At 42.4% G+C, this 25,393-nt stretch overlaps 1 protein-coding gene across 1 annotated transcript in view; it reads right to left on the reverse strand.

Moving 5' to 3' along the window:
• The window catches only part of TMX4 (thioredoxin related transmembrane protein 4), a 158,440-nt gene that overhangs the window by 65,659 nt on the left and 67,388 nt on the right, over positions 1–25,393 (reverse strand). The window contains exons 3-5 of the mRNA XM_029593505.1: positions 14,138–14,183; positions 5,693–5,821; positions 4,416–4,461 (exon numbers count right to left, since the gene is read on the reverse strand). Of these exons, the coding sequence (XP_029449365.1) occupies positions 4,416–4,461; positions 5,693–5,821; positions 14,138–14,183 (221 nt within the window). The remainder of the gene's footprint in view (positions 1–4,415; positions 4,462–5,692; positions 5,822–14,137; positions 14,184–25,393) is intronic.

Consider the following 25,393-nt stretch of genomic DNA (forward strand, 5'->3'; position numbering starts at 1 on the left):
TTATTCAACATTTACCTCCTCCCGCTCTGTCAGCTTCTCACAAAGCTAAAGGTTACTCATTTCATTTACGCAGATGACGTTCAGATCCTGATACCTGTCAAAGAATCAATCACAAAAACGCTCACTTTTTGGAACAGCTGCCTACTGTCTATTACCACCCTCTTTACTAACCTTAATTTAGTACTCAACACATCTAAAACAGAACTACTACTCATCGATCAAGAGGACAACAATCATGCTCGGACGCTCCACAATCTCTCTTCACTACAAATATCTACTACCACAAATGTAAGAGATTTAGGAGTAACTATAGACAATCGGCTGAATTTAAAAAAATTCGTCAACAACACAACAAAAGAATGCTTCCATAAATTACGCATTCTAAAAAATCTGAAACCCCTCCTTTACATGCAGGACTTCCGAACAGTTCTCCAAACCATCTTATTCTCAAAAATAGATTACTGCAATGCCCTTCTAATCGGCCTCCCAGCTATCACCACCAAACCATTGCAAATGCTACAAAATTCTGCAGCAAGAATATTAACCAACACCAGTAGAGGAGATCACATCACTCCCGTCCTTATGTATTTACATTGGCTCCCTATCAAATACAGAATTCAGTATAAAGTGCTAACCATAATCCACAAAACTATTCACTCTCTAACCTCCCTCGAACTATCCTTCCCTCTGCAACATCACTCAACCTCCAGACCAATGAGAACAACATACCTAGGTACCCTCTATGTTCCCCCCGCCAAGTCAGCTCTCAAAAAACGAGCATTCTCTATTGCTGGACCATTACAATGGAACAATCTGCCCTCGGAACTCCGAACAGAACCCTGCCTGCGGACGTTCAAAAAAAAACTGAAGACCTGGCTCTTCTCAAGAGCATTCACTTAAAGTTCCTTACCTGACCCTACTTTACAGAACTTAGGTTCAAACGTGACTAACTGACCGAAATGTCCCCGTAACCTTTATAATGTACTCCCTGTGCTGACTATCATGTTTTTCCTTTTTTGATTTTCCCCATATTCCACTCGTCATGCTTGTTCAACTATAACCCTATTCGCATACAATTTTGTTAATTATGTTCATATAGTTTTGCTGTACAATCTTTTGTTAAATTAAGTTCATATTGTTTGATGTAATTTCCAAATGTTGGTTCACTGTAAACCGAACCGATATGTACTTGTACATGATCTTCGGTATAGAAAAGTATTTAAATAAAATAAATAAAATTACAGCAGGGGGTGTACAATTAAAAGTACATACAGAAGCCATTTTGCACATAATTTTCTGTGTATTGCGAAGAGGCCATTCCTGGGGGACAACTGGGGCAGGGAAATGCTTTCCGTGAAGACATTCGATTTTGGAAAGTATGCAATCTAAATGTTTGCGCACACATTTACTTCCTGCTCTCTGGCAGGGGTAAATGTGCGTTGCTACAACATGCTAGTGTACACACAGTCCTGCTACTTTTCAAAGTAGACCTAAGGGCTGAAGTCTTCATGTACTTTGTACCTGGGGGCTGTTTATAAACTCACCCTCTCTATGTACACAATGCCGGGCTCCATATTGGCAGCTATCACTCAGCAAATGGATCTTAAGAGTCACTGTGAACATATATTGAAATCCTCAGCGCAATGTGTGGCAGAATCCAAAGAAAGCAAACAGAATACAAAGAATTTTTCAGAAAGGAATAGAAAACACCACCAGGAATATAATAATAATGCCGCTGGATAAATCCATGGTGCAACCACACCTCAAATATTATGGGCAGTTCTGGTTTCCAGAAAGAATTAGCAAAACTAGAAAAGGTACAAAAATAAAGGGCTGGAATTAAACTAGTTGGGTCTCTTCAGCTTGGATAAGAGATGACAGAGGGGACATGATAGAGATTTATAAAATTATGTATGGTGTGGAACAAGTAAACAGGAAATGGTTATTGATCTTTTTTAAATAATAACAGAAGACGCTAACTAGTAGCAGATTTAAAACAAACTTAAGAAAATTGTGTCACGGTTTTGCCTGCTATTCAGTCTCACTCTGCCCTGATCCTACCTGCTATGATACCTCTCCAGCAGCAGAGGCCTCCAGTGAGCTCTGTTCTGAGCTACCTGAAACATCTCCTCACTGATCACCTGACTCAGCCTGTAATGCAGCATCTTCTCAATCAGTTGTCCTCAGAGAGCTTCACCTCCAGCCTTGCCAATCTCCGCTTCGCTGCTCACATCACACCCGAGCTCCAGTCCCATTTAATCCTGCCTTGCCAGAACCTAGATGCCATTTTATGGAGTCATCCTTGGTTTTCTTGACTAGCCACACTTACCATGTGGCTCATTGTGTTGCGGCCTATCTAGGCTTCACTTTACCTTGTCGCCTCTGTGCCCTCTGTCTCCTTGTATCTTGCTCTGTTGTCTACTCAGGTCTCTCCTTGCTTAGTGGCCTCCAGACTTTATTCTTAGTGGCCTACAGGTCTTCTATGCTGCTGCCTTTGGGGCTCAGTGTTCTCTGTTCTCTGTTGACCATGTCTGTCTTGTCTAGTCTTGCCCTGCCCAGTCCCTAGCATCCATTCCCTGCTTTGCCTTGCCCAAGCCTGTGTCTGTATCCTGTTCCAGCCCTTGTTCAGAATCCAGTCCTTGGCTCCTTGCCTGTTCTAGCATCCAGTCCTCAGCCTCTTCCTTGCTCCAATACCCAGACCTCTCTTATAGTCTGTCTTCATCCACTACATCTAGCCTGTGCTCGCCACACCTTAGGTTCCACAGCTTGTCTGCTCTGCCTTGTCCAGCTTCTTCCAGTTAAGCCCTACCAGCCCCCAGAACGCAAGGGCTCAAGCTGCGGGGAGGGGGCTGGTTAGGCAGAAGATAAACCCAGCTCCTGCCCTGCTCCCTGCCCCAGCCCATATGACAAGTTTTGTTTTGTTTTTTATACACACAAACTATGAAAGTTTCTGCTAGGGAATATGGTCAAGGATAAGAGTATATCAGAGTATTAAAAAAGGTTTGGATAAGTTCCTGGAGGACAGATGAATCAATAATTATTTGTGGAATTATTTTTCTTTTGAATTATTTTGTATACATTTCATCTGATTTACATTCGTGACCTATATTTTAATACTTTCGATCAATTTGCATTTATTTGATAGCCATGAAATTGCATTTTTTATGCTATAAGCCACTTCTGGTATGATTAAAGAGGTGGGACAGAGGTATAAGATCAGATAGATCTGCACATCTCCAACTTTCACTTCTGGGCATGAGCAACAAGGAAGAGATCTTCCTGGGGCTTCAAGTAACTTGAACTTGCCACTGTCAGAGACAAGATGCTGGGCTCGATGGACCATTGTGGGTATCATGCAGGGAAAAGAAAAAATACTTTTAGCAATCTAAAAACTCCAGCCGCACTGGAAAGCATAAAAATATACATTATTCCACACAAGGCAATCATAACCTGAATCATCTTCAGAATGCTGGGAATTTGGATACCACACTCAACATACATCACAGAGTAACTATTATTTACTATATAATACACACAAAAGTATACATCATTATAAATACAAAAAATAACTAGTAGTACAGTTTGCACACAAGTTATTTAACTTGTCAAAATTAAAATCTATTTTCTCATGCTGTTAAGTCAATGCACAGATGAAGAAAAAGATTCAGGGCCTTTATGGACTACAAGTCTCAGGGAATCCAGATCTTTCCTAGTACTTTGGTCATGACATATTTTGTAGGAATCCTCTCCTTTTCGTAGTCTCTGCTATACAATGCCACTGTCAAGATCCCAGAACAGCTATATAAATATGTAAACCTGAAAATTCCATGGTCATCAAGCATCTTACATGTACTTTATAAAAACTTAATAGTTTGCTGCTGCAAGGATTTTTTTTTCAGTTGAGAGATTTTGAGGCTGATAAACTAAGCTACTCTGCACTTTCCAAAAGCATGTGCGCACAAATGCCAAATACCACACACAATTTAATTTGCAATGCTTAATTTAACTTTTACAATGTGCTATGTAAAATAAGTAATGACCTGCATAATTATGCAAAGCAGCTATGTTCAAAATTGCTACATTTCATGCAAAAATTGTGCAAAACTGCATTTGTGCGTAAAATGTTTTTTTACGATAATAGTTCACAATTTCGTGCTGACTTTACTGCAAACAATTGGAACAAAACTCATTTGCAAGGTCAATGTCTACTACCATGAAAATATCTTGTGGTACCAGGCCATTCCTGCAGGCTTTGCTGCAGTTTAGTACATCTGCTCCTTAATTTTTGTGTTGATTCTTGCTAACAGAACTATGGAAAAAACGTACCATCTTTAAAACAGAACTATTGTTTATAACACTTACATCTGAATGACAGAAACTACAGTACACATTGTAAAGGATTGAGCACTACTTACCCGGATCCATCCTGACAGATGAAAAAGACCTGCCATTCCATACATGCTGGGGAGAGAAAGAAACATTCACAATTCTTCAAAAATCACCAGTGACCTAGCTTCACTTTAAACTGTTTGTAAAAATGTGTCTGTCCAAGCAAGATCATTTTCCGCCATCTTTTACTATGCCATGTCCTTCATTGATACAAATCAGTAAAAAGAACCCAAATGCCACTGACTGAATGAGCAGGCTCTATAAGTACCTCGAGCTCTACTTCTAGCACGGTTCCCTAGCTGGCCACCAGGTCTTACACTAAAAATAGTACTTGGAGAATATATAGGGCTACAGAGAATCACAACTGAAGTCCACTTGAGTAGCATTGCCTAGCCTTCCCAAGCATGAAGAGCAAGCGGATGGAACAGATATCAAATCAAATCCATTCTCTCATCTAAATGTCCATTCTGGTCTGAAATTTAAAGTTTCTATTTACTCATTGATCTCACTTGAAAAAATGTGTGAGAAAATAGTAAACCAACCACAAGCATTTGGTGCAAGGACCATTCTGCATTTGCTGTTTCGCGTCCTTCCATCTTGCCTCACACACCTCGATTCCTCTACATCCTCCACCCAGCTCTCCTGTCTCCCTTACAAACATAGTTTCCCCGTCTCTCATTCTCACTCTTGCCAATACCACCTTCCCTTAGGATGGAATTATAAGGAAGGCAAGACTCTCTTCTCCATGCCGTCCTTCCTTTCCATGGATGCAAGCAGCAATTAGAGCAGCAGGCTGGGAACCAAGGAAACCAGGGCTCAAATCCCACTGCTCCCACAATTACTTGTCACCTTGGGCAAATCACTTTACCCCACCCCATCTGTTGTCTCAGGTTCAAACTTAGCGCCTGCGTTACTAAGAGTTTTATCTAGAGAAACAGACTGGGGAAAAACACCTTAGTCAATCAGATTGTAAGACCTCCTGAACAGGGAAATACCTGCTGCACCCAACTGTAACTCGCCCTGAGCTCAGGTTTGGAAAGGCAAGTATTTAAATCTAAAATCCAAGCTCATTATATGCCTTTCCCCATCCCATTTCTCCAGGATAAGTTTCTGAATATGGTGCAACAAGTCTCTCAATTCGAAAAGAAAGGGGCCATGAAGGCAGAATGGCAAAAATGGAAGGCACAGGAAACAGCAGGCAAGCTAATTTATTTTGGTGTCATTGAGTCACTCTAAATTTGTGGATACAATAATTGCACAATGATCCTTACACTGATTGATGGAGAAGACAAACTCTACTTACGTGATGGATGATGGAGACTTCCATCCTGCCACAGGTTCTACAGATTCCCATTTTTTTTCTAAGATATAAGTCTGCAGTTCCTCTGAGGTCCTTGAGCCAAGATATCTGCGAAATACTCCATCCTTGGCACTAGAAAGCAGAGATGCATGCTGTAGTACTTTTTACAAGAATGTTTTAAAAACAGAACTATTCACATGTTGAACATTCTTATAGGTCCTAGCTTGGCAGTATTAGATCCATGCTGTTTATATCAAATTTTAGGATGTGGTGAAAGCTATTAGTGTGGTTGAATTCAAAAAAGGGTTTGCACAAGTTCCAGGAGGAAAAGCTCATTAGCCATTATTAAGATGGAGTTGCAGAAATCCATTGCTTATTCTTGGGATAAGCAGCTTGGAATCTATTTTCCCCTTGGGATCCTGCCAGGTACTTGTGACCTGGATTGACCATTGTTGGAAACAGGATACTGGGCTTGATGGACCTTTGGTCTGAACCAGTATGGTAAGTCTTACAATCTAAAAACTAGGAGGCTGATATTCAGAAGTCATTTAGATGGATAACTGAAAAGTTATCCATCTAAAATGGCAGAGCGGCGATAATTAAAGCCATATGCAACTAAATTCTAGAATTCTAGCCACTAGAATTTAGCCACATAATTCAGGAGTGGTCTCGGGGTGTGTAGGAGACATTTCAGGGCAGGCCAGAGTTAGCCGCTTAACCAATGCAGCTAACTCTGGTCACACCATACGGCTGCCCTAAAGTTAGCTGGATATACTAATCCAACTTATATTCAATAATTGCTAACTTAACTAGCCACTCCGAGGCTGAATATCGGCCCCTAAATAAATATAATTTCCAAAAACATCAATATGCTTATCAAAGTGTTAAAAAAATTCTGAAGTTCTTTTCATGTTATAATCTCGCCATATTAAGGCTGAACATAGTAAGGTGCAGCTGTTCATCTTCCCATCATAAATCTGCCCTGGCAGGCTAGCTCTGTAGTTCAGCAGTTAACATTACTTATTTAATTCCCTACTGAAGAATTAGGTTTGGAATGGACTCTGGCTCTCCTGTAAAGCTCAGTGAACCATTTCAGATTTAATTTAGTTCTCTCTGCTCCTCAAACCTCTTTGTCCTCCAGGTCAGAGAGAGAATGTGAACTGAAATAGAAACTATATCTCTATCTGCTCAAGCTCCAAATATTCTTGATAAGTACAGCTTTGTTCATATTGCATTTTCTACCAATTATTCACAGAGTGATAACATTTCAGGATACACAAATTTGGAGATTCCATTTGATATTTAGAAATGACATCAAATGTACTGAAAAAACTCATTAGAAGCTGCTGTTGTACAGAGAACTTTGTGTATTGGGACAGGCTATTTGTGACTTGGGGAGTTAAAGTAGAGCATAACTGACTTGTCCACCCCTTTGGGTTTTCTGATTAACAGGGAGGTGGCACTGCTGTGGAAGCCAAGCTTACAGTCTTAAAGAGGAATAAACAGCATGCAAGCTGAAAGTGCACACATCAACAGGTAGGTGCCTTGTTGAAAATCTAGCTGTACAAATCCTGCTACAGCACTGTACAGTAGCTGATTTAAGTGGTTGTTTTTGTTGTTGTTTTGAAAGCCAGTTATGTACCTTTTCATTATTTTCTAGCATGTCTGGTGCTTGAAAAAGAGATGCTGGCTTGACAGCACTGGAAATGGAAATCTTAATTAACCTCAGAAGAGGCAAAGCATGGGCCATGTCGGTGCAAGCTTCCTCACACTGTCTCGACACAGGGCTTCAACTCTCATTACCTCAAAAGTGAAAGGGCAGCTCAGCTTCTACTTGGATTCAATATTTAGCCTCAGGTCCAAGACTGACAACAAAAATACCAATCAGGAAAGAGGTTTTCTGTGATGTGGACTCCTGCTCACAATAAACTAGATCAAAATAACTAATAACTTTACACACACTTAGATCACCCAATAGCCTTGAAATGAGTTGCTATCAATCTTTCTTGAACCATTGCAATTAGTTATTATTAAAGGTTGTTTGGCAGTGTATGTACATCAAGAAAGAATCCTCTGTCAGGTTAACAGCTCTAATCTAGAGGAAAACAGATCTCACTGCACCTAATACAGGTTTTATTGGCCAGATGGCCCCTCTGTATCTCCTGGGTTTCTTGCCAAGTTGTGACTTGCCTCACTTTCACTCACTAGTATGTTTAGCCAGGAGACCTAAGAAAAAGTTGCCATATGCCTATTTCCATAACAAGCCAAAATAATACCTTCTTTTTTCCCTCTCTCTCTACAGTGGATCCCTATCAATTAAAAACAGAATGAAAATACAAACAAAAACACGCTTTGAAATGTTTGCATGCTAATGCCAGAAGTCTAAGAAGTAAGATGGAAGAATTAGAATGTATAGCAGTGAATGATGACATAGACTTAATTGGCATCTCAGAGACATGGTAGAAGGAGGATAACCAATGGGACAGTGCTATACCGGGGTATAAATTATATTGCAATGACAGAAAGGAGCATCTGGGAGGCGGTGTGGCGCTTTATGTCTGGGATGGCTTAGAGTCCAACAGCATAAACATCCTGCATGAGACTAAATGAACAAGCAAATCTATATGGGTTGAAATACCTTGTGTGTTGCGGAGGAGTATAGTGATAGAAGTATACTACCATCTACCTGGTCAAGATGGTGAGACGGACAATGAAATGCTAAGAGAAATTCGGGAAGCTAACCAAATTGGTAATGCAGTAATAATGGGAGATTTCAATTACCCTACTCACACAAAGGAGTCAGCGGTTAGCCACAACATATAATCAAATAACCAGAAATGTGGAACCCAAATAACAATTCAAAAAGTGGCCTAAGAAGGTGTCAGCAAGCCTTGACGTTATGTGTCACTCTCAAGCAGACACTAACCGGTCTTATCTATCATTCACCTTCATCATAATTTTAATGCAACAAAATATTTTTTCTTTTCTTTTTTCAAAAATTAATTAAAAATGTCCTCCATTATTATTAGCAAAATGACTCTTTCATATACAGTTGGGCTCCCCTACCAAATTAATTTTTGAAAAAAGAAAAGAAAAAATATTTTGTTGCATTAAAATTATGATGAAGGTGAATGATAGATAAGACTGGTTAGTGTCTGCTTGAGAGTGACACATAACGTCAAGGCTTGCTGACACCTTCTTAGGCCACTTTTTGAATTGTTATTTGGGTTCCACATTTCTGGTTATTAGATTTCAATTACCCCAATATTGACTGGGTAAATGTATCATTGGGACATGCTAGAGAGATAAAGTTCCTGGATGGAATAAATGACAGTTTTATGGAGCAACTTATTCAGGAACCAATGAGAGAGAAAGCAATTTTAGATATATTTCTCAGTGGAGCACAGGATTTGGTAAGAGAGAGTAACGGTGGTGGGGCCACTTGGCAATAGTGATCATGATATGATCAAATTTGAATTATTTATTTATTTTATTTATTTATTGGATCTTATATACCTTCACTCAGATTCCATTGCAACGGTTTACAACAACAATGATTGGAAAGGGGACAGTAAGCAAATCCACGGATCTGGTGCTAAACTTTCAAAAGGGAAACTTTGATAAAATGAGAAAAATAGTTAGAAAAAAAAACTGAAAGGAGTAGCTACAAAGGTAAAAAGTGTGCAAGAGGCATGGACATTGTTAAAAAACATCATCCTAGAAGCACAGCCCAGATGTATTCCACACATTAAGAAAGGTGGAAGGCAGGCAAAACGATTACCGGCATGGTTAAAAGGTGAGGTGAAAGAGGGTATTTTAGCCAAAAGATCTTCATTCAAAAATTGTAAGAAGGATCCAACAGAAGAAAATAGTATAAAGCATAAGCATTGGCAAGTTAAATGCAAGACATTGATAAGGGAGGCGAAGAGAGAATTTGAAAAGAAGCTGGCCGTAGAGGCAAAACCTCACAGTAAAAACTTTTAAAAATATATCCGAAGCAGAACGCCTGTGAGGGAGTCAGTTGGAACGTTAGATGATTAAGGGGTTAAAGGGGCACTTAGAGAAGATAAGGCCATCGCGGAAAGATTAAATGATTTCTTTGCTTTGGTGTTTACTGAAGTGGATGTTGGGGAGATACCTGTTCCAGAGAAGGTTTTCATGGGTAATGATTCAGATGGACTGAACCAAATCATGGTGAACCTAGAAGATGTGGTAGGCCTGATTGACAAATTGAAGAGTAGTAAGTCACCTGGACCAGATGGTATACACTCCAGGGCTCTGAAGGAACTTAAAAATGAAATTTCAGACCTATTAGTAAAAATTTGTAACCTATCTTTAAAATCATCCATTGTACCTGAAGACTGGAGGGTGGCTAATGTAACCCCATATTTAAAAATGGCTCCAGAGGTGATCCGGGAAACCACAGACCAGTTAGCCTGACTTCAGTGCCAGGAAATATAGTGGAAAGTGTTCTAAATATAAAAATCACAGAGCATATAGAAAGACATGGTTTAATGGAACAAAGTCAGCATGGCTTTACCCAAGGCAAGTCTTACCTCACAAATCTGCTTCACCTTTTTGAAGGAGTTAATAAACATGTAGATAGAGGTGAAATGGTAGATGTGGTGTATTTAGATTTTCAGAAGGCATTTGACAAAGTTCCTCATGAGAGGCTTCTAGGAAACGTAAAATGTCATGGGATAGGTGGCAATGTCCTTTCATGGATTACAAACTGGCTAAAAGACAGGAAACAGAGAGTAGGATTAAATGGACAATTTTCTCAGTGGAGGGGAGTGAGCAGTGGAGTGCCTCAGGGATCTGTATTGGGACCCTTACTTTTCAATATATTTATAAATGATCTGGAAAGAAATAAAACGAGTGAGGTAATCAAATTTGCAGATGATACAAAATTATTCAGAGTTGTTAAATCACAAGCGGATTGTGACAAATTGCAGGAAGACCTTGTGAGACTGGAAAATTGGGCAGCCAAATGGTAGATGAAATTTAATGTGGATAAGTGCAAGGTGATGCATCATAGTGGATAACACATTGAAATCGTCAGTTCAGAGTGCTGTGGCAGTCAAAAAAGCAAACAGAATGTTGGGAATTATTAGAAAGGGAATGGTGAATAAACGGAAAATGTCATAATGCCTCTGTATTGCTCCATGGTGAGACCGCACCTTGAATACTGTGTTCAAGTCTGGTCGCCACATCTCAAAAAAGATATAGTTGCGATGGAGAAGGTACAGAGAAGGGCAACCAAAATGATAAAGGGAATGGAACAGCTCCCCTATGAGGAATGATTAAAGAGGATAGGACTGTTCAGCTTGGAGAAGAGACGGCTGAGGGGGGATATGATAGAGGTGTTTAAAATCATGAGAGGTCTAGAACGGGTAAATGTGAATTGGTTATTTACTCTTTCAGATAATAGAAGGACTAGAGGGCACTCCATGAAGTTAGCATGTGGCACATTTAGAACTAATCAGAGAAAGTTCTTTTTCACTCAACACACAATTAAACTCTGGAATTTGTTGCCAGGGGATGTGGTTAGTGCAGTTAGTGTAGCTTTTGGATAAGTTCTTGTAGGAGAAGTCCATTACCTGCTATTAATTAAGTTCTTAGAAAATAGCCACTGCTATTACTAGCAACAGTAACATGGGATAGACTTATTTTTTGGGTACTTGTGAGGTTCTTATGGCCTGGATTGGCCACTGTTGGAAACAGGATGCTGGGCTTGATGGACCCTTGGTCTGACCCAGTATGGCATGTTCTTATGTTCTTATTGAGGCAGATGATCTGTGATTGACACAGAATTCAATTTCCTCCAGAAACTGAAGTTGACCTGTGAGAATGCCCTTTCATAGACAGTCCTCCAATCTTCCTTGCAACCCTCTCACACCAGCCACCCAGATGTTTTCTCTCTTGCCTTCTTAGGTTATAAGGTCTTTTCTAGGTTATTCAGGTCTACTGGCCTTCAAGGCTGTTCCAATTTCCTTTGCCACCACTGAGGCCTGCAGCCTAGTCCCTCCTTACAATGGACGTCTGCTTCCTTGGGCAAGCCTGCTGGCTCTAGCAGTTAGTTGCTACCATAGGTTCCTCAGTATGTTTGAATCCTTGCCTTTCAACATCTGTGTCTATCTGGCTATCCTAATACTACAAATTTCTCTAAAAAAGAGCACGTTATAGGACCTGTAAATCAACTCTGATTGAAAATCAAAAGGCGCCTAAAGAATTAATTCATAGCACAGCTCAAACCAAATGTATCTTAAATGTGTCAAATTGTATCAAAATGAATATTATAAATATTATAAACGCCGCATCAGCAAGCCTGTCGACGTGTTCAATCTCTTGGACATGAACCGTCCGGTCTGCACATTATTTGCGGCTAGGCGGCTGTATATAATTAATGTACCGAAACAATGTGAATTTCTTTAGTATTTCAATATAGTGTCATCCAACTCACACGGCGGCACTCGCCTGTAGCAATGGAATTGCTCGGTTGAACTCAGTTGAGCTCATTAAGATCAGACCTAAGTAAAACTTGATTAAGTAACGGTAGGCAGTTACCTACAGTTACACTATTCATTTGTGTACCAATGGTGGTCATGACAACGACGCTCTGTGACGTCATCCTGCTTGAATTTGCGCGGGCTATTTAATCAACAATACCTGAGTATAGCGGTCTCTGTCCCGCTCCTTTGAGCTATTTCCGTGAGACCGTCGGTTCACTACAAGCAGGTCGGCTCGTCCATACAATGTCCAGCTAAGTACATTTTTACAGTTATAATGCTCCAATCTGACTATTTGACATTTGATGTTTTGTTCCTTAGACAATTACCACTGATGAAGCTGCAGCTCCGCAGCGAAACACCGGCCGCTGTCGGGTCTATTACATTAGGTTAATTGAATGTACAGTCAGAGGATTTTTTAAAACTGCTTTGAGGCTCTCAGCCGTCTAATCAAATTGCAATTCAAGATCCTTGACTGGAGACTTGGGACAGACGCATAAAAAGAATTCCATTGCTACAGGCGAGTGCCGCCGTGTGAGTCGGATGACACTATATTGAAATACTAAAGAAATTCACTTTGTTTCGGTATATTAATTATATACAGCCGCCTAGCCGCAAATGTTGTGCAGACCGGACGGTTCATGTCCAAGAGACTGAACACGTCGACAGGCTTGCTGATGCGGCGTTTATAATATTTATAATATTCATTTTGATACAATTTGACACATTTAAGATACATTTGGTTTGAGCTGTGCTATGAATTAATTCTTTAGGCGCCTTTTGTTTTTCAATTTCCTAATACTACAGCATTTCTTCCTAGGACTCCATTCTTCTGCTTTTCCTCTTGTGGACCCAGTATGACTCGGGTGGTTTGGCGGAAGCTCAGTCCCGATCCACAAGCTCCAGCCCCTGGTACATCCTTTTCTTTTCTTGGTACTGCAACATTATTTGCACTTTTCTGTCCCTCTTCTTCCTTGGGATATGATTTTACTATCCCTCACTGGTGATCTGGGTAGTTCCTCTTCCTGGGTCTATAGACTCCATTATTCTGCTCTTGATTCACTCTGCTTTTCAGTGATGCATAGATTGCTCTGTCTCATATCAGGCCCAAGCAGTGTAAGTAACAGGTGTAGTGACAAGGATGCATATCTAACATTCCCACTGAGCCACCACAACCATTTCAATAAGTTTTGTGTCTGCATCATTAATCTGTACATAAGAAGCTTATGTTCCATGCATGCTCCTGTTTTATTAATTGCAGGTCAAATTTGCTCAGGTTTCTTATTAGAATCTCTGTGAAAAAATTACACAGCTCCTCTCTCAATCCCATGAATTATATTATCTGACAATTAGTAGCACATTATCTAATGAAGTCATAAGCAGGTGTTGTACAATTTGTGTTTCAAAATCCATTTTCAGTGGGCAGAAAGGGAGAAGAGAGACTACACAGTTACTTTCAGTTTTAGAAAGTCAAGTTGATATAATGAAAGAATCAATCGAGAGAAATGCACATTCTTTCTACAAAAAGCACATTCTTTCTACAAAATTGCTTAGCAGTATGGAAATTATTTCACTATCGCATGCTAAATTACACACACAAATTCTATGGTAGGAGGCGCAAGGTGCAGAAAACTGAGTTTCCACTCAGTTTACAGTGAAACAAGAGCTAGGTCAAACTACTGCATACTGTAATACATGGCAGGAAAATCAAGCAGAAAAAGTGCAGTCACACTTAGAACGTGACCTGAGGGAAGTGACCTGTGGACCCCCAGAGATAAAAACATTTTTGTGGTGTCTTAAAAATTAAAAAAAAACAAAACAAAACACTAGTCAAACCAACACTGCATGAAACCTAAATTGATTTGGGCCTCTTGTTTCAATCAATTATTGTGATGTAGGAACAAACCATTTCATTTATAAGATTTACATAATGACTTACTGGAAGATTGTAGGGAGTGTTGTGACGAAGAAACGGCCACTCAAGCCTAGATTTAACAAAAAAAAGACAAAACAATCATGTACAGAAGCATAACTATGAGTAAACGCATCTAAAAGCAGATTGCTACATTTTATTCCACCACATGAGCCACTGATTAAATAATCTGGAAGAAGGGGACTGTCTCAGCAGGCACTTATTTGGATACTAGCAGAGAAAGAGCAACATTCTGTTTTAGAGTGGGAGCAGGCTGGAAGGGGCTAAGACGCATGAGGAGAACTTTGGAAAGACAACAGTCGAAATGTCCATGCGACCTGAAAACTCTTGGTCACACATCAGTAAACTAGTAGGGGTGTGCAGCTGAAAAATTCTCATTTGTTTCATTTTAAGGTTTTTTTTTGTTTCGGTTTTTTTTTCTGCTTCAATTTATGTCATTGCATTTAGTTTGCACTAAACAAACAGCAGTATAACCCAACAAACTAGTTATAAAATATGCACGTGTAACTTTGTCCATTGCAAAGGAATTTACTGTTTATGTGAATATCTTTTCTTAGATGTAAACATATTGTTCACCATTGTGATGTAACTACGAATGACGGTATATAAAATCTTTTAAATAAATAAATAAATAAATAAGTGAGGAAAACAGGATTTGCATTCAGACATCATCCAACAAGGCATTGATCTGTGCAGTCTGGGTGAACAAACATCGGGGTAGCTTGCTTGATGCGGCGGTTACAACCCTTAAACATAAGCCTTATGCTCACCTTTGATGCAACTCCAACATTACTCTCTGCATCAATGACAGGAGATGGCAGGAAATTTGAATCAAACAGTTACCAACAAGAGCCCTGAAGTTGGTGGTTGGTGAAACAGATAAGCATGGGAAAATAAGAGTCGAAGCTTGCTGGGCAGACTGGATGGGCCGATTGGTATTTTTCTGCCGTCATTTCTATGTTTCTATGTAAGTTAAGTAAACATTTGAGCACTGCTTGGCCAAAACTGTTATTTTGCAGTGAAGCATTTTCTAAGAGATAATGAACAGTGAATTATTTATTTGTGTCAGTCTTCACCAGGGATGATGTTTGAGTAATTCCCAAAAAAAGAGGCCTTCCTTAGGGGTGATGCTTCTGAGGTGCTACAAGACATCACTGTGGAGCAGGAAGAAGAAATAAGAATTACAGAAAGACTAGAACAGCAACAAGTCTACAGGACCAGATTTAATCCACCCCCACATTCTGAAAGAAATAAGCTACATGCTGCAGACATGCTTGATTTGGAATTGATCACTTGCAATGGCTTTTGTACCAGAGGATGACAAGTAGCCAATGTGATTCTAATTCTTAAGTTGGGGTACAGGAGGAACCGGGAAATTATAGACCTGTAAGCCTGACATCAAATGGTGGAGACCATTATCAAGAACAATTATCAAGGAGTGAATTTTCAAAGGAGTTATGCATGTAAAAGTAGCATATTTATTTATTTATTTATTTATTTTAATTTTTTCTATACCGGCAATCGTGATAACATCACATCAAGCCGGTTTACAATAAACAATGGGGTAATAACCGGAACCGAGAACAAATATGTAATATATCTAGGCCTAGGATGAGGTAGTCTGTTAAGGAAATTAGTAGAGATTCTGTGCTTAACGATTTCCTGAAGCCATATTGTGAAGGGTGGAGAATTTTGTGGTCTTCCAGGTAGTCTGATAATTGAGAATTAACCAATTTTTCCATGACTTTAGCAATGAATGGGAGGTTTGAGATAGGGCGAAAGTTGGAGGGGTCGTCTGGATCTAATTTTGGTTTTTTTAAGAGCGGTTTGATTGATGCCATTTTGAGGTCGTCAGGGTAGAGTCCTTTAGATAAAGAGCAATTTATTATGTCTGCCAGAGCTTTGGATATGGTGTCCAGAATAAGGAGGAGTAATTTGGAAGGGATTTGGTCTAATGGGTGTGTCGATGGTTTCATCTTTTTCAGTATTCTAAGGATCTCAGAAGTTGTAATTGGTTCAAATGAATTGAGTGAGATGTGTTTGTTATGGTGTATATAGGTGCTGTGTGAAGAAGAAGTATTGGGTGAATTTTTAGAAAGGAGGTTAGCTATTTTGTTGTTGAAGAAGAGAGCAAGCTCCTCTGCTTTTTCTTGTGCTTTGTTAAATGGAATGTCAGGAGTTTGGATTTGAGTTAAATTGGAGACGTAGGTAAAAAGGGCTTTAGCATCAAAGATCATATGATGGATCTTATGAGCATAGAAATCTCTTTTGATTTTTTGCAAGGAATTTTTGTAGTTGTGGAGAGCAAGTTTGTAGGTAGAAAGGGTGGACGCTGAAGGAGATTTGCGCCATTTGCTTTCTTTCCGTCTGAGGGAAAGTTTTAGATTTTGTAGTTCTTCATTAAACCAAGGTTGTTTTTTTGGAATGTTGTGTTTTAGTTTTTTTGTTATTAGAGGACAGAGTTTATTAGCTGCAGTTTCTGTAATATTATTCCATGAATGAAGTGCCAAATTTGGAGAGGAAAGGTCCATGTGGGGTAGTTCTAAGACTAGGTGGTTGTGGAGGTCCTCGGATGCACAAATTTTCCTGTAGGAGAATTGTTGAGGAGGGGCGGGGTGCTGTTTTTTTTGTGCCAGTGTGATGGTGGTTGAGATTAGCGAGTGGTCCGACCAGGGTATTGGTTTGCAGATCGGTTGAGTTGAGTGAGCAATACCAGAATTGGTGAAGATAAGGTCCAAAATATGACCTGCTTTATGGGTGGGTTTCTTGATAATCTGATTGAAACCTAAAGCAGACAAGGCGGTAATGAAAGTTTTCCCATTTGTAGATAGAGATGGATTGTTGACATGTAAATTGAAGTCACCAAGTATAATTGCTGGAGAATCTAAATTAATGTGGGAGACTATTAGTTCCAGAAGAGGAGAGGCATCTAAGTCAAGAAGGCCTGGGGGGGCATATACAAGAAGGATTTGGAGATGGTTTGATTTGAAAAGGCCTGTTTCCAGTTTGGTAGAAGAGTTGACAGAGTATTGGGTGAAATTCAAAACGTTTTTGGTAGCAAGAAGAATTCCTCCACCTTTTCTTTTCTGTCGGGGAATGGAGAAGAAGTCATATGAATGAGTAGGTAATTGGTTAATTAGAGCAGTGTCTGTTGATTTGAGCCAAGTTTCTGTTATGGCGCAAACGTCTGGATTTTCTTCTAGGAGAAGATCATTGAGAATGGGAGTTTTCTTAGTGATGGATTGTGCGTTGAATAGAAATAATGAGAATAATGTTAGTCCAAGCAATTGTGTAAAAGGGGAAGCCATGATGGGAATGAGGGCTTTATAGGTGTGAGGATGAGAAGTCCCAAGATAGTTACTAATTGCATTGTGTCTTCTGTGATGAAGAATCGGAATTGGGAGACCACAGAGCATGATGGTTAGAATATGTCAGAGGTCTAATTGTTATTGTAGAAGAGTAATGTTAGAGATCTGCTATGTGAATGGTGTAGAGAGGTAGGAATATTCACGGTGGTTGATTGTGATTGAGGCTTGAGTGAGAGGTGGAGTATGATTGCGGGTAGCTTGTAGATTTAGAGAGTAGATGAGTGAATTAAAGAACTGGTAGTTGAAGATGAGAGATGGACATTCAGCATCAGATTTTGCGTGCTTGTTGAAAGCTGAGTGCTTGGAGGTTGTTGTCTGATACTGGTTGGAAGCTGAGTGCGGTAGTACACTTTTTCTGGACGTTCTGCAGTGTAGGAGCAGGAACTAGGGTTGTAAATGGACCTTTGATAGAGTTCAACAGCTCCGAGTTGGAGGGAGCGATTGGACTCTCGATGATATGGGGTGGGGAGGTTGACCAGCTTGAGAACCTGAAGGGCTGAGCCGTATCAGGTTCCTATATAGGGGCTGTCCTGCGGGGCTACACTAAGGGGCACACAAAGGGGCAGGCCCCTTTGTCGCGCCCCTTCGGCACGCGGCGCCTGGGTAGCAGTGAGTTTAAATGTCCCTCTCAGCGTCTGATAGGCCGAGATCAGAAAGTAGGCGGGACTTCGGGCTGACGTCGGCAGCGTGATCGGTGGCCGGATTCGCCGGGGGCAAGGGAGAATCGAATGGCCTTACCCCGACGGGTCTGGGCGCCGATCGCGCAGGCCTCTCTCCTCTCGATCACGGCAGCAGCGGCAGCAGCAGCAGCGGAGGTCCGTAGATGTTAGAAACGGCATATATCACAGCCATATTCAAAAGTCCATTTACGCACATAAAACCCAGTTTTACATGTGTAAATCTTTATGAAAATTACCTCCACAGAAGGAAATGGCAGAATTAGGAATAGCCAGCATGGATTCTGGGAAGGCAACTTATGTCTATTAGAATTCTTTGAAATTGTATCTAGGCATATGGATGTTGGTGAACCGGTCGACGTGTTTTTGGACTTCAAAAAGGCATTTGACTATGGGATGGGGTAAATTACATTCATAGATCAGTAACTGGTTAGAGAGAAGAAGGCAGTGAATGGGACTGCATGATCAGTTCTCAAATTGGAGGGTATACAAAGCAGTATTTATTTAATAGATTTCTATACCGTTATTCGAATAGACATCATAGTATGTCCAAAAGGGTCACCACTATGCCTGGTACAATTCAATTTGTTTATAAATGAACTAGAAAATGGAGTAAAGCAGGGTTGCTTACCCGTTACAGGTGTTCTCTGAGGACAGCAGGATGTTAGTCCTCATACATGAGTAACATCATTGGATGGAGCCCAGCATGGAACTTTGATCTCAGAGAATCTGGAACTTTCAAACATGCCCTACTGAGCATGTGCAGCTGTAGTCATCACCCTGCCACTAGCTCATACAAGGAGACACCAACTCCCAGGGGAGACAGGAGGGTTTTGTGAGGACTACCATCCAGCTGCCCTCGGAGAACACCTGTTACAGGTAAGCAACTCTGCTTTCTCGGAGGATGGTAGTCCTCACACATGGGTGAATCCCAAGCTACAGTCTGCCCCAGCACGACAATGAGGGAAACCGCACTTTGCTGAAAGCATCACCTCTCTCCCATTTGCCTGTGACCCACAAAGGGGTCTAGGTGGGGAAAAAAAAAAAAAAAAAAAGAGAGATGGGTTCTACAAAGAGAAAACCATAGAAAAGAGTGAGACACAAAACCCGATGCGTAGCAAAGGCACCTAAGGCAGGGGAGTGATGCGAGTGCAGGCAAGAAACATTCTCCTCATCACGGAAAACATTACAAGCAAGGTTTTGAATCAGTAAACCCTGGCAACAACAGGAAGTCTAGAACCTCCTGGATACAGGAAAAAGTCTAGAGATGTAAACAGTAGGACTCTTGGCCGAAGGCCACACAGTTTCCCTCGGTGTTCCAAGACAACCAAGAAACCAACTGGGGCCCAAGAACTCCCCAGAAAGAAACTGTGGTCTACTAACAGCCGAAGGACAGAATGTCTCTGCAGAAGTGTGCTCATGTTTGGTTAATAGGTATAATGGGCAGAAAATCCAAGCAATGCTTGGAAGAACAAATAAGCAACAATGGCAGGGTCTGTGACAGACCCTATGTGCCAAAGCACCAGACACAGCTGACCAGCAGGACAGCCTCAAGAGTTTCAGGAGATGAAAGGAAATCCCTGAATGGGATCGCAAGCATAAACCCCTGATACATTAGGTCTGACGCTCACCCACACTGCACCTTGTCAAGGGCAGGGCTATCCATCCTGTCTGCAGGATAGTGCAGGTGAGCAGGAAGACACTTTGGGCAACCTGGTGAAGTGAGAACAGCTAAAGACAGTATTGACCAGAGCTTGGCAAAAATATAGGGAAAACGTGGTTTCTCTTTCCCTGCAGGTATACACTAAGATATATCATGAATGCCTTAAGCTTTTCTTCCCCTCTCCTTCCCCCCTCCCCCTCTGACATTCAAAGTGGAAGTCAGAAGGAGCAAAGAGCACAAGGAAGCAGCCTGCTGGACTGCCAGGTTAAGCACAAATCGCTAGGCTGTATAACTCAACCCCAAGTGAATAACTCACTGCAGATTCCAGTAGGGAGCTACCCACCGAGATAGAGCACTCAACTTGCTTAGAACAGCTGAAGCTGAGAGCAAATTCCACAGGGAAGAAATTCAGAAGCACTCCATTAAGAGACAGGAAGCCTGGGCGCGGCAATTATAAACCCCTATTGAACAGGATTTCTTCACCGGCCTTGGAAACTCTAAAGATACCAGGGCAGGGCAAGGGTGATCTTGGAACAGTTTGCCCTGAACCTGTCTTAGGTATTAATACCCCAGCCAAGGAAGTACATGGTCCAGTAAATGGAACAATCGCTGCATGAACCAGAACTTCCCCATCCACAGAGAGGGTTATCCCTAAAATGGGGAAGTATAGCTTGCAAGTCACTGCACCTCTGTTGCAAGGTCCCTCATCCCCAAACTCCCTCAGATATTGATTTGGCAATAGAATGAAAGGCATATTCGGCAATTAGATGGATTAGAACCTGCCTCACTGATATAGGGTTCCATAGGCAAGAATGACTGGCAATAGTGGTCCTTATAAAAAAAAAAAAAAAAAAAGCCCACTGAATTCAGCAGGTATCAAAGATGACTCCTGGATGGGAGAAACCCCTGATCTTCACTGGGGAGCTATTCTGGAAAGGCTCCCTTGCAAAATAGACCTTCTGTGCCTTAGGACAACCTAAGAAGAGTGCTACCGCTCGACCGGCTCTCAGATCCCATGAGGAACTGAAAGTGACCGCCAGTCAGAAGCCATGACATGCCTTCTCAGGAAAACTAAGATCGAGGGACACCCCCTTGCAGGGTTGGACAACCATGCATCCAGAGGGGAACCCATAAGAGTTACCCTGGAACCCAGTCAAATTCCCCCTTCCTGAAGGGACAGGAAAGCAACATGAATCAAGGCCTCCCAAACCTGATAAACTTGTCAACTCTCCAGTTGAGAGCTGAGACACCATCACTGATTGCTGAGGTTCAGAAGCGACCAATCTGCCCCTGTCAGCCACCCTAGAAAGGGGAAGGCCACCACAATAATCAAAGGGATTCCGGTAAAAACAGTCAGATAACCACTGCTTCCATCCCCCAGCCCTGGCCTACAAGGAGATGCACCAATTCAAAGAAATGAAACTCTGGTTTAATGATAAACCTGCCAAGGAAGGAGCCCCAGGGGCTTCCCCACAAAGGGGATTTTTGACTTGGAAGGGGGTCAAAAAACATTCCTCTTCTAAAGATGGAGAAATCTCCCAACATTACCCTCCTGGTGTCTACTTCCCTTAGGGTTCGACCAGGAGGACTGTCCTAGGTCCCTCCTGTAACTGCGGCACACAAACTGTTGTGCTCACCATGAGGGAAACACACACATACATACACCCAAATATTTGAGGGCCACTGGAGAATAGAGCCCTCCACTGAAAAGCATGCTGACCAGTACTCATATAGTGGTGTATGGTGTACCATCCTATCGATGGCAGCATACCTATGACTCCACTCACTGTGCTTGTGGGTAGAACCTATGGCACAGCAAGGACCAAGCACCACTTGCTAGAGTCAGTGGCCAAAAGGCAAATCACAGAGTGATACCTTCCTCGCCAGTGCTCCCCAGCACTTTGTGATGCAGAATTGATGCAACAATGGCAGAACCCTGGCATGGCTGAGAAATGCACAGACAGGGAGAATGTCGCCTGCCATTGCACAAGACGCTTGAAGTAGATACTTTTGCCATACTTGACTGCTCATGTTGTACTCCACTGTCACAGTAACTCCCGGTGGAGTGCATAGGAACAGTGGGAAGAAGGCATCCTCAGTATCTCCAGGGCTCTGGGTTTGGCATGATGGTGGGTGGCTTACTATGGCAAAGCCCCCTCCAGTACTGGATAATGCTCCAAGAGCTTGGACAAAGCCCTTGAACTACATCGGGAATGGTTCACCACAGTTTTCCTCATGGAACAACAGCAGTGAAGTCCATAGCGATTAATAGTGCCCATGGTGTTCTGGGGTTGTGACCTACAGAATCTAATCACGACCAATGGCGCCCAAAGTACAGACGGAGTCTGTAGAGCCCACAGCACGTTCATGCTCACCAATGATGAATCACATCACCAAACAATGCAGTACCCAGGGCTTTGAGATCATTGGCATCCATGGTGCCCGATAGCCATAGGCAGGTGATGAGAAAGCACAATGCCCCTCAGTGCCCTGTCGGGACACCACTAAGGAGCCTAGAGGGCACCAGACCACTGCTCCTGGATACCTCGGCATACCAGGGTACCTTGAGTAACTGGTGATCTCTGCACTCGATCCATTCAAGGCTGAAATCTGTCACTCGAGGGCTTCAGTGGCACGCGAGGGCTGTCAAGAGCCCTGGTGGTCGACGGCCTTGGGAAAGACCAGGATGCTAATGGTGATCCCAGTGCCTCGCTTGTGGTGTTCAATGCTGTCGAGAGTGCAATGAAAGACATTGGTGGCCACCACTCCCGATGGCTTCCATGGCAGCCCCGCACTTTGATGGCGTCAAGGGCATCAATGGTATTGGGACAGTTCTGGACCATGATGGCAGAGGCCATACACCGCAATGGCATGGATGAGACCAAGGCATCCATGGTATGGATGAGAAATCAATGCACTAGAGGTTGGTGCCACTACTCTGCCACCTCGAGGTCCAAAGCGCTCAATAACTTTGGTACATTGAAATTCCACGTCCACACGTGCACAGACAGCCCTTATGGCATCGAGGGCAGTCACGTACTCCGATGGCATTAAGGGTGCCCCAGCAACTCAACAGCGTCAAGGGTAACCTTGGCACTCAATGGCAGTCCTGGTCCCCAACACGGTCCTGACATTGATACATCAGATCAAAGGTGCACTGATCACAGATGTGGGTGGGCAACCATTAATGGGCATGGCACCAAAGATTCGGCAACAAGCTGCTTGCCCAGGCTCCTGCTCACCCTCTCTCACAAGGAGCCTGCACTGTCATCACCGGAAAGCAGGAGGGGAGGCTACGTAATCCAGGGCTCCTGCCCTTGGAGACTAGTTCCTTTGAATGTGGGGACAATGAGCTCTTCTCCCCCACAGGAACAGTGTGGTCCTTGATCTCTGCACTGTCTGAACTCCATCGATGCCAATCAACCATCAGGGAGGAACCAGAAGCCAACAGGTGTCTCTGGAAATAGACCTCTTAATGTCATGGGTGGAAGCAAATCTTCAAGAGATCTCGGCTGTCCACATCACCGGGAAAGATAACGTCGCTGCAGATAGCCTCCATGCTCCCAGGTCTAGACTTTCTCTGCTGAGGTAATCGACCACAGCATTCCAATTGATAGTAAACCATTGGGAGACACCAACCATGGACCTCCTGGCAAACCGGTCCAACGCTCAAGTGCCCAGTTTCTTCAGCCGCAGGCGGGAACCCCAGTCCCAGGGAATCGATATCCTGGTACAGACCTGGCCACAGGAGACTCTGTTATACGCCTTCCCGCCGTGGCCCCTATTGGGCGCCATCATCCACAAGATAGAACACCAGAGGGGACCAGTACTTCTAGTGGCCCCGGACTGGCCAAGAAGACTGTGGTACACAGATATGCGAAGACTGCTGACTGGGAGCCACCTTCCGCTACCTCCACACAGAGACCTGCTCCAACAGGGACCAATCCAGCTCGGTTCAAAGACGTTTTCTCCTACCTCCTCCTATCATGGTCTTTCACTCGCTGTTCCCAGAGATTCAACTCCTGCTCCAACAACCCCTCTCGCCGGAGTTTCTCGACCAACTATCAGGAGTGCCGGGGCTGTCCCAGGTACTGCCTGGTTGATGGAACCACCACGCTGCGCTTGACCAGCTGCTATTGCATCAGGAAGCCCAACTCCATCGAAAATGCGGAGTGGAGAGCTGCACAGTGGTCCTCGGGGGTCTGGCGGGCTTAAGGTGATCTCACCAGGCGAGAGAACCGCTCCTCTCGGTTCTTCCGCAGCAGCGCTCAATGCCCCCACAACAGAGCAAGGAGTCGCAAAGTCAGTGATGTGATGCTGTCCCACAGGGCTGGGTGAGTCTGGTGGGCAAACTCTCACCTTGCCCTTCCGCTTATGAGGCATTCTGAGAAAAATTTTGCAGGCAATACATCTTTTCCATTTAAAATTGTAAGATCTTCTAATGGAGCTTTTTCTTGATGCTAAAATTAGTTTACTAACTTCCATAAGCATCTGCATGGCAGAGACTGCCTGACCTTCAACATCCAGGAAGTCAAAGCCAAAATTGGAAGGTTTAGATGGAGAAGATGCCCATTGTAATAAGTGATCAGAGAAAAGAATCTCTTTAATTGTATTGTCTTTTGAACAGCTAGGCAATAAAGCCACAGAAACTACATTTGATGTGGTCAAAAAGGGGCTATCAAAATCATTAAGTCCTTTTCTCTTCTTAATTTTTGATTGGTCTTAGTTTAGGAGAGGGATTGGGGAGTGCACAATTAAGTCCTCAATTCCATGGGATTGAAAAAGCATCCTTCACTAGATTGTTCCTTGCCAGGCTTCTGGAACAGTAGATGGGAACTTTGTTTTTTAATGTTGCTTAGGGAATAGCATGCTAAATGCAATTTTGCTATATATTAACAAAATTTAGCACTTCCATACTAAAGCATTTTTTGGCATAATTAATCAGCTCCTAATGGTTCAAAATGAAAGGTGCCAGCTATAAATCAGTCAAACAGCCTACAACACACCAACTGCACCAAAATGTGTATGCATTGTATCAGTGCTTACATGCATCATTAGTCAATAACAGTTTGGGTCTGTTGGGTGTTACTACTAACTCTGGGGCCACTGTCAGAGACAGGATTCTGAGTTCGATCCAGCTTGACCATTGTTATGTTCTTACACACTTCTAATAGCAGTCAGTGTTGTATAAAGCTTAAGGCACAGTGCAGAAAATTTGAATAGTCCAGTTCAAGTCCCCTATCTGCTGCTCACTGGAAGAGCCTGAGCAATTGCAGTAACCGCTATATGCTCTTTGGCAACAAGAGATCCCATATTCAACTCATCACCTAGATTTTGTCTGGGCAAATTTTTACTCAAACAAAATGTACCCAAAGTAAAAGAGGCAGCATGAGAGGCATTCCCAGGGCACAGTTTTACTTTGTCCAGACAGTGCTGGTATTCTGTTCCGGCCAGACAAAGCTACCTGGGTAACTCTGAGAAAGAGTGGCCCTAAAAGTTATCTGGATAGACTTAATGTTCAGTCAGCATGGATTCAGGGCTGAATATCTGGATT

The sequence above is a fragment of the Rhinatrema bivittatum genome, chromosome 3 (genome assembly GCF_901001135.1).
Source record: "Rhinatrema bivittatum chromosome 3, aRhiBiv1.1, whole genome shotgun sequence".
Lineage (NCBI taxonomy): Eukaryota > Metazoa > Chordata > Amphibia > Gymnophiona > Rhinatrematidae > Rhinatrema > Rhinatrema bivittatum.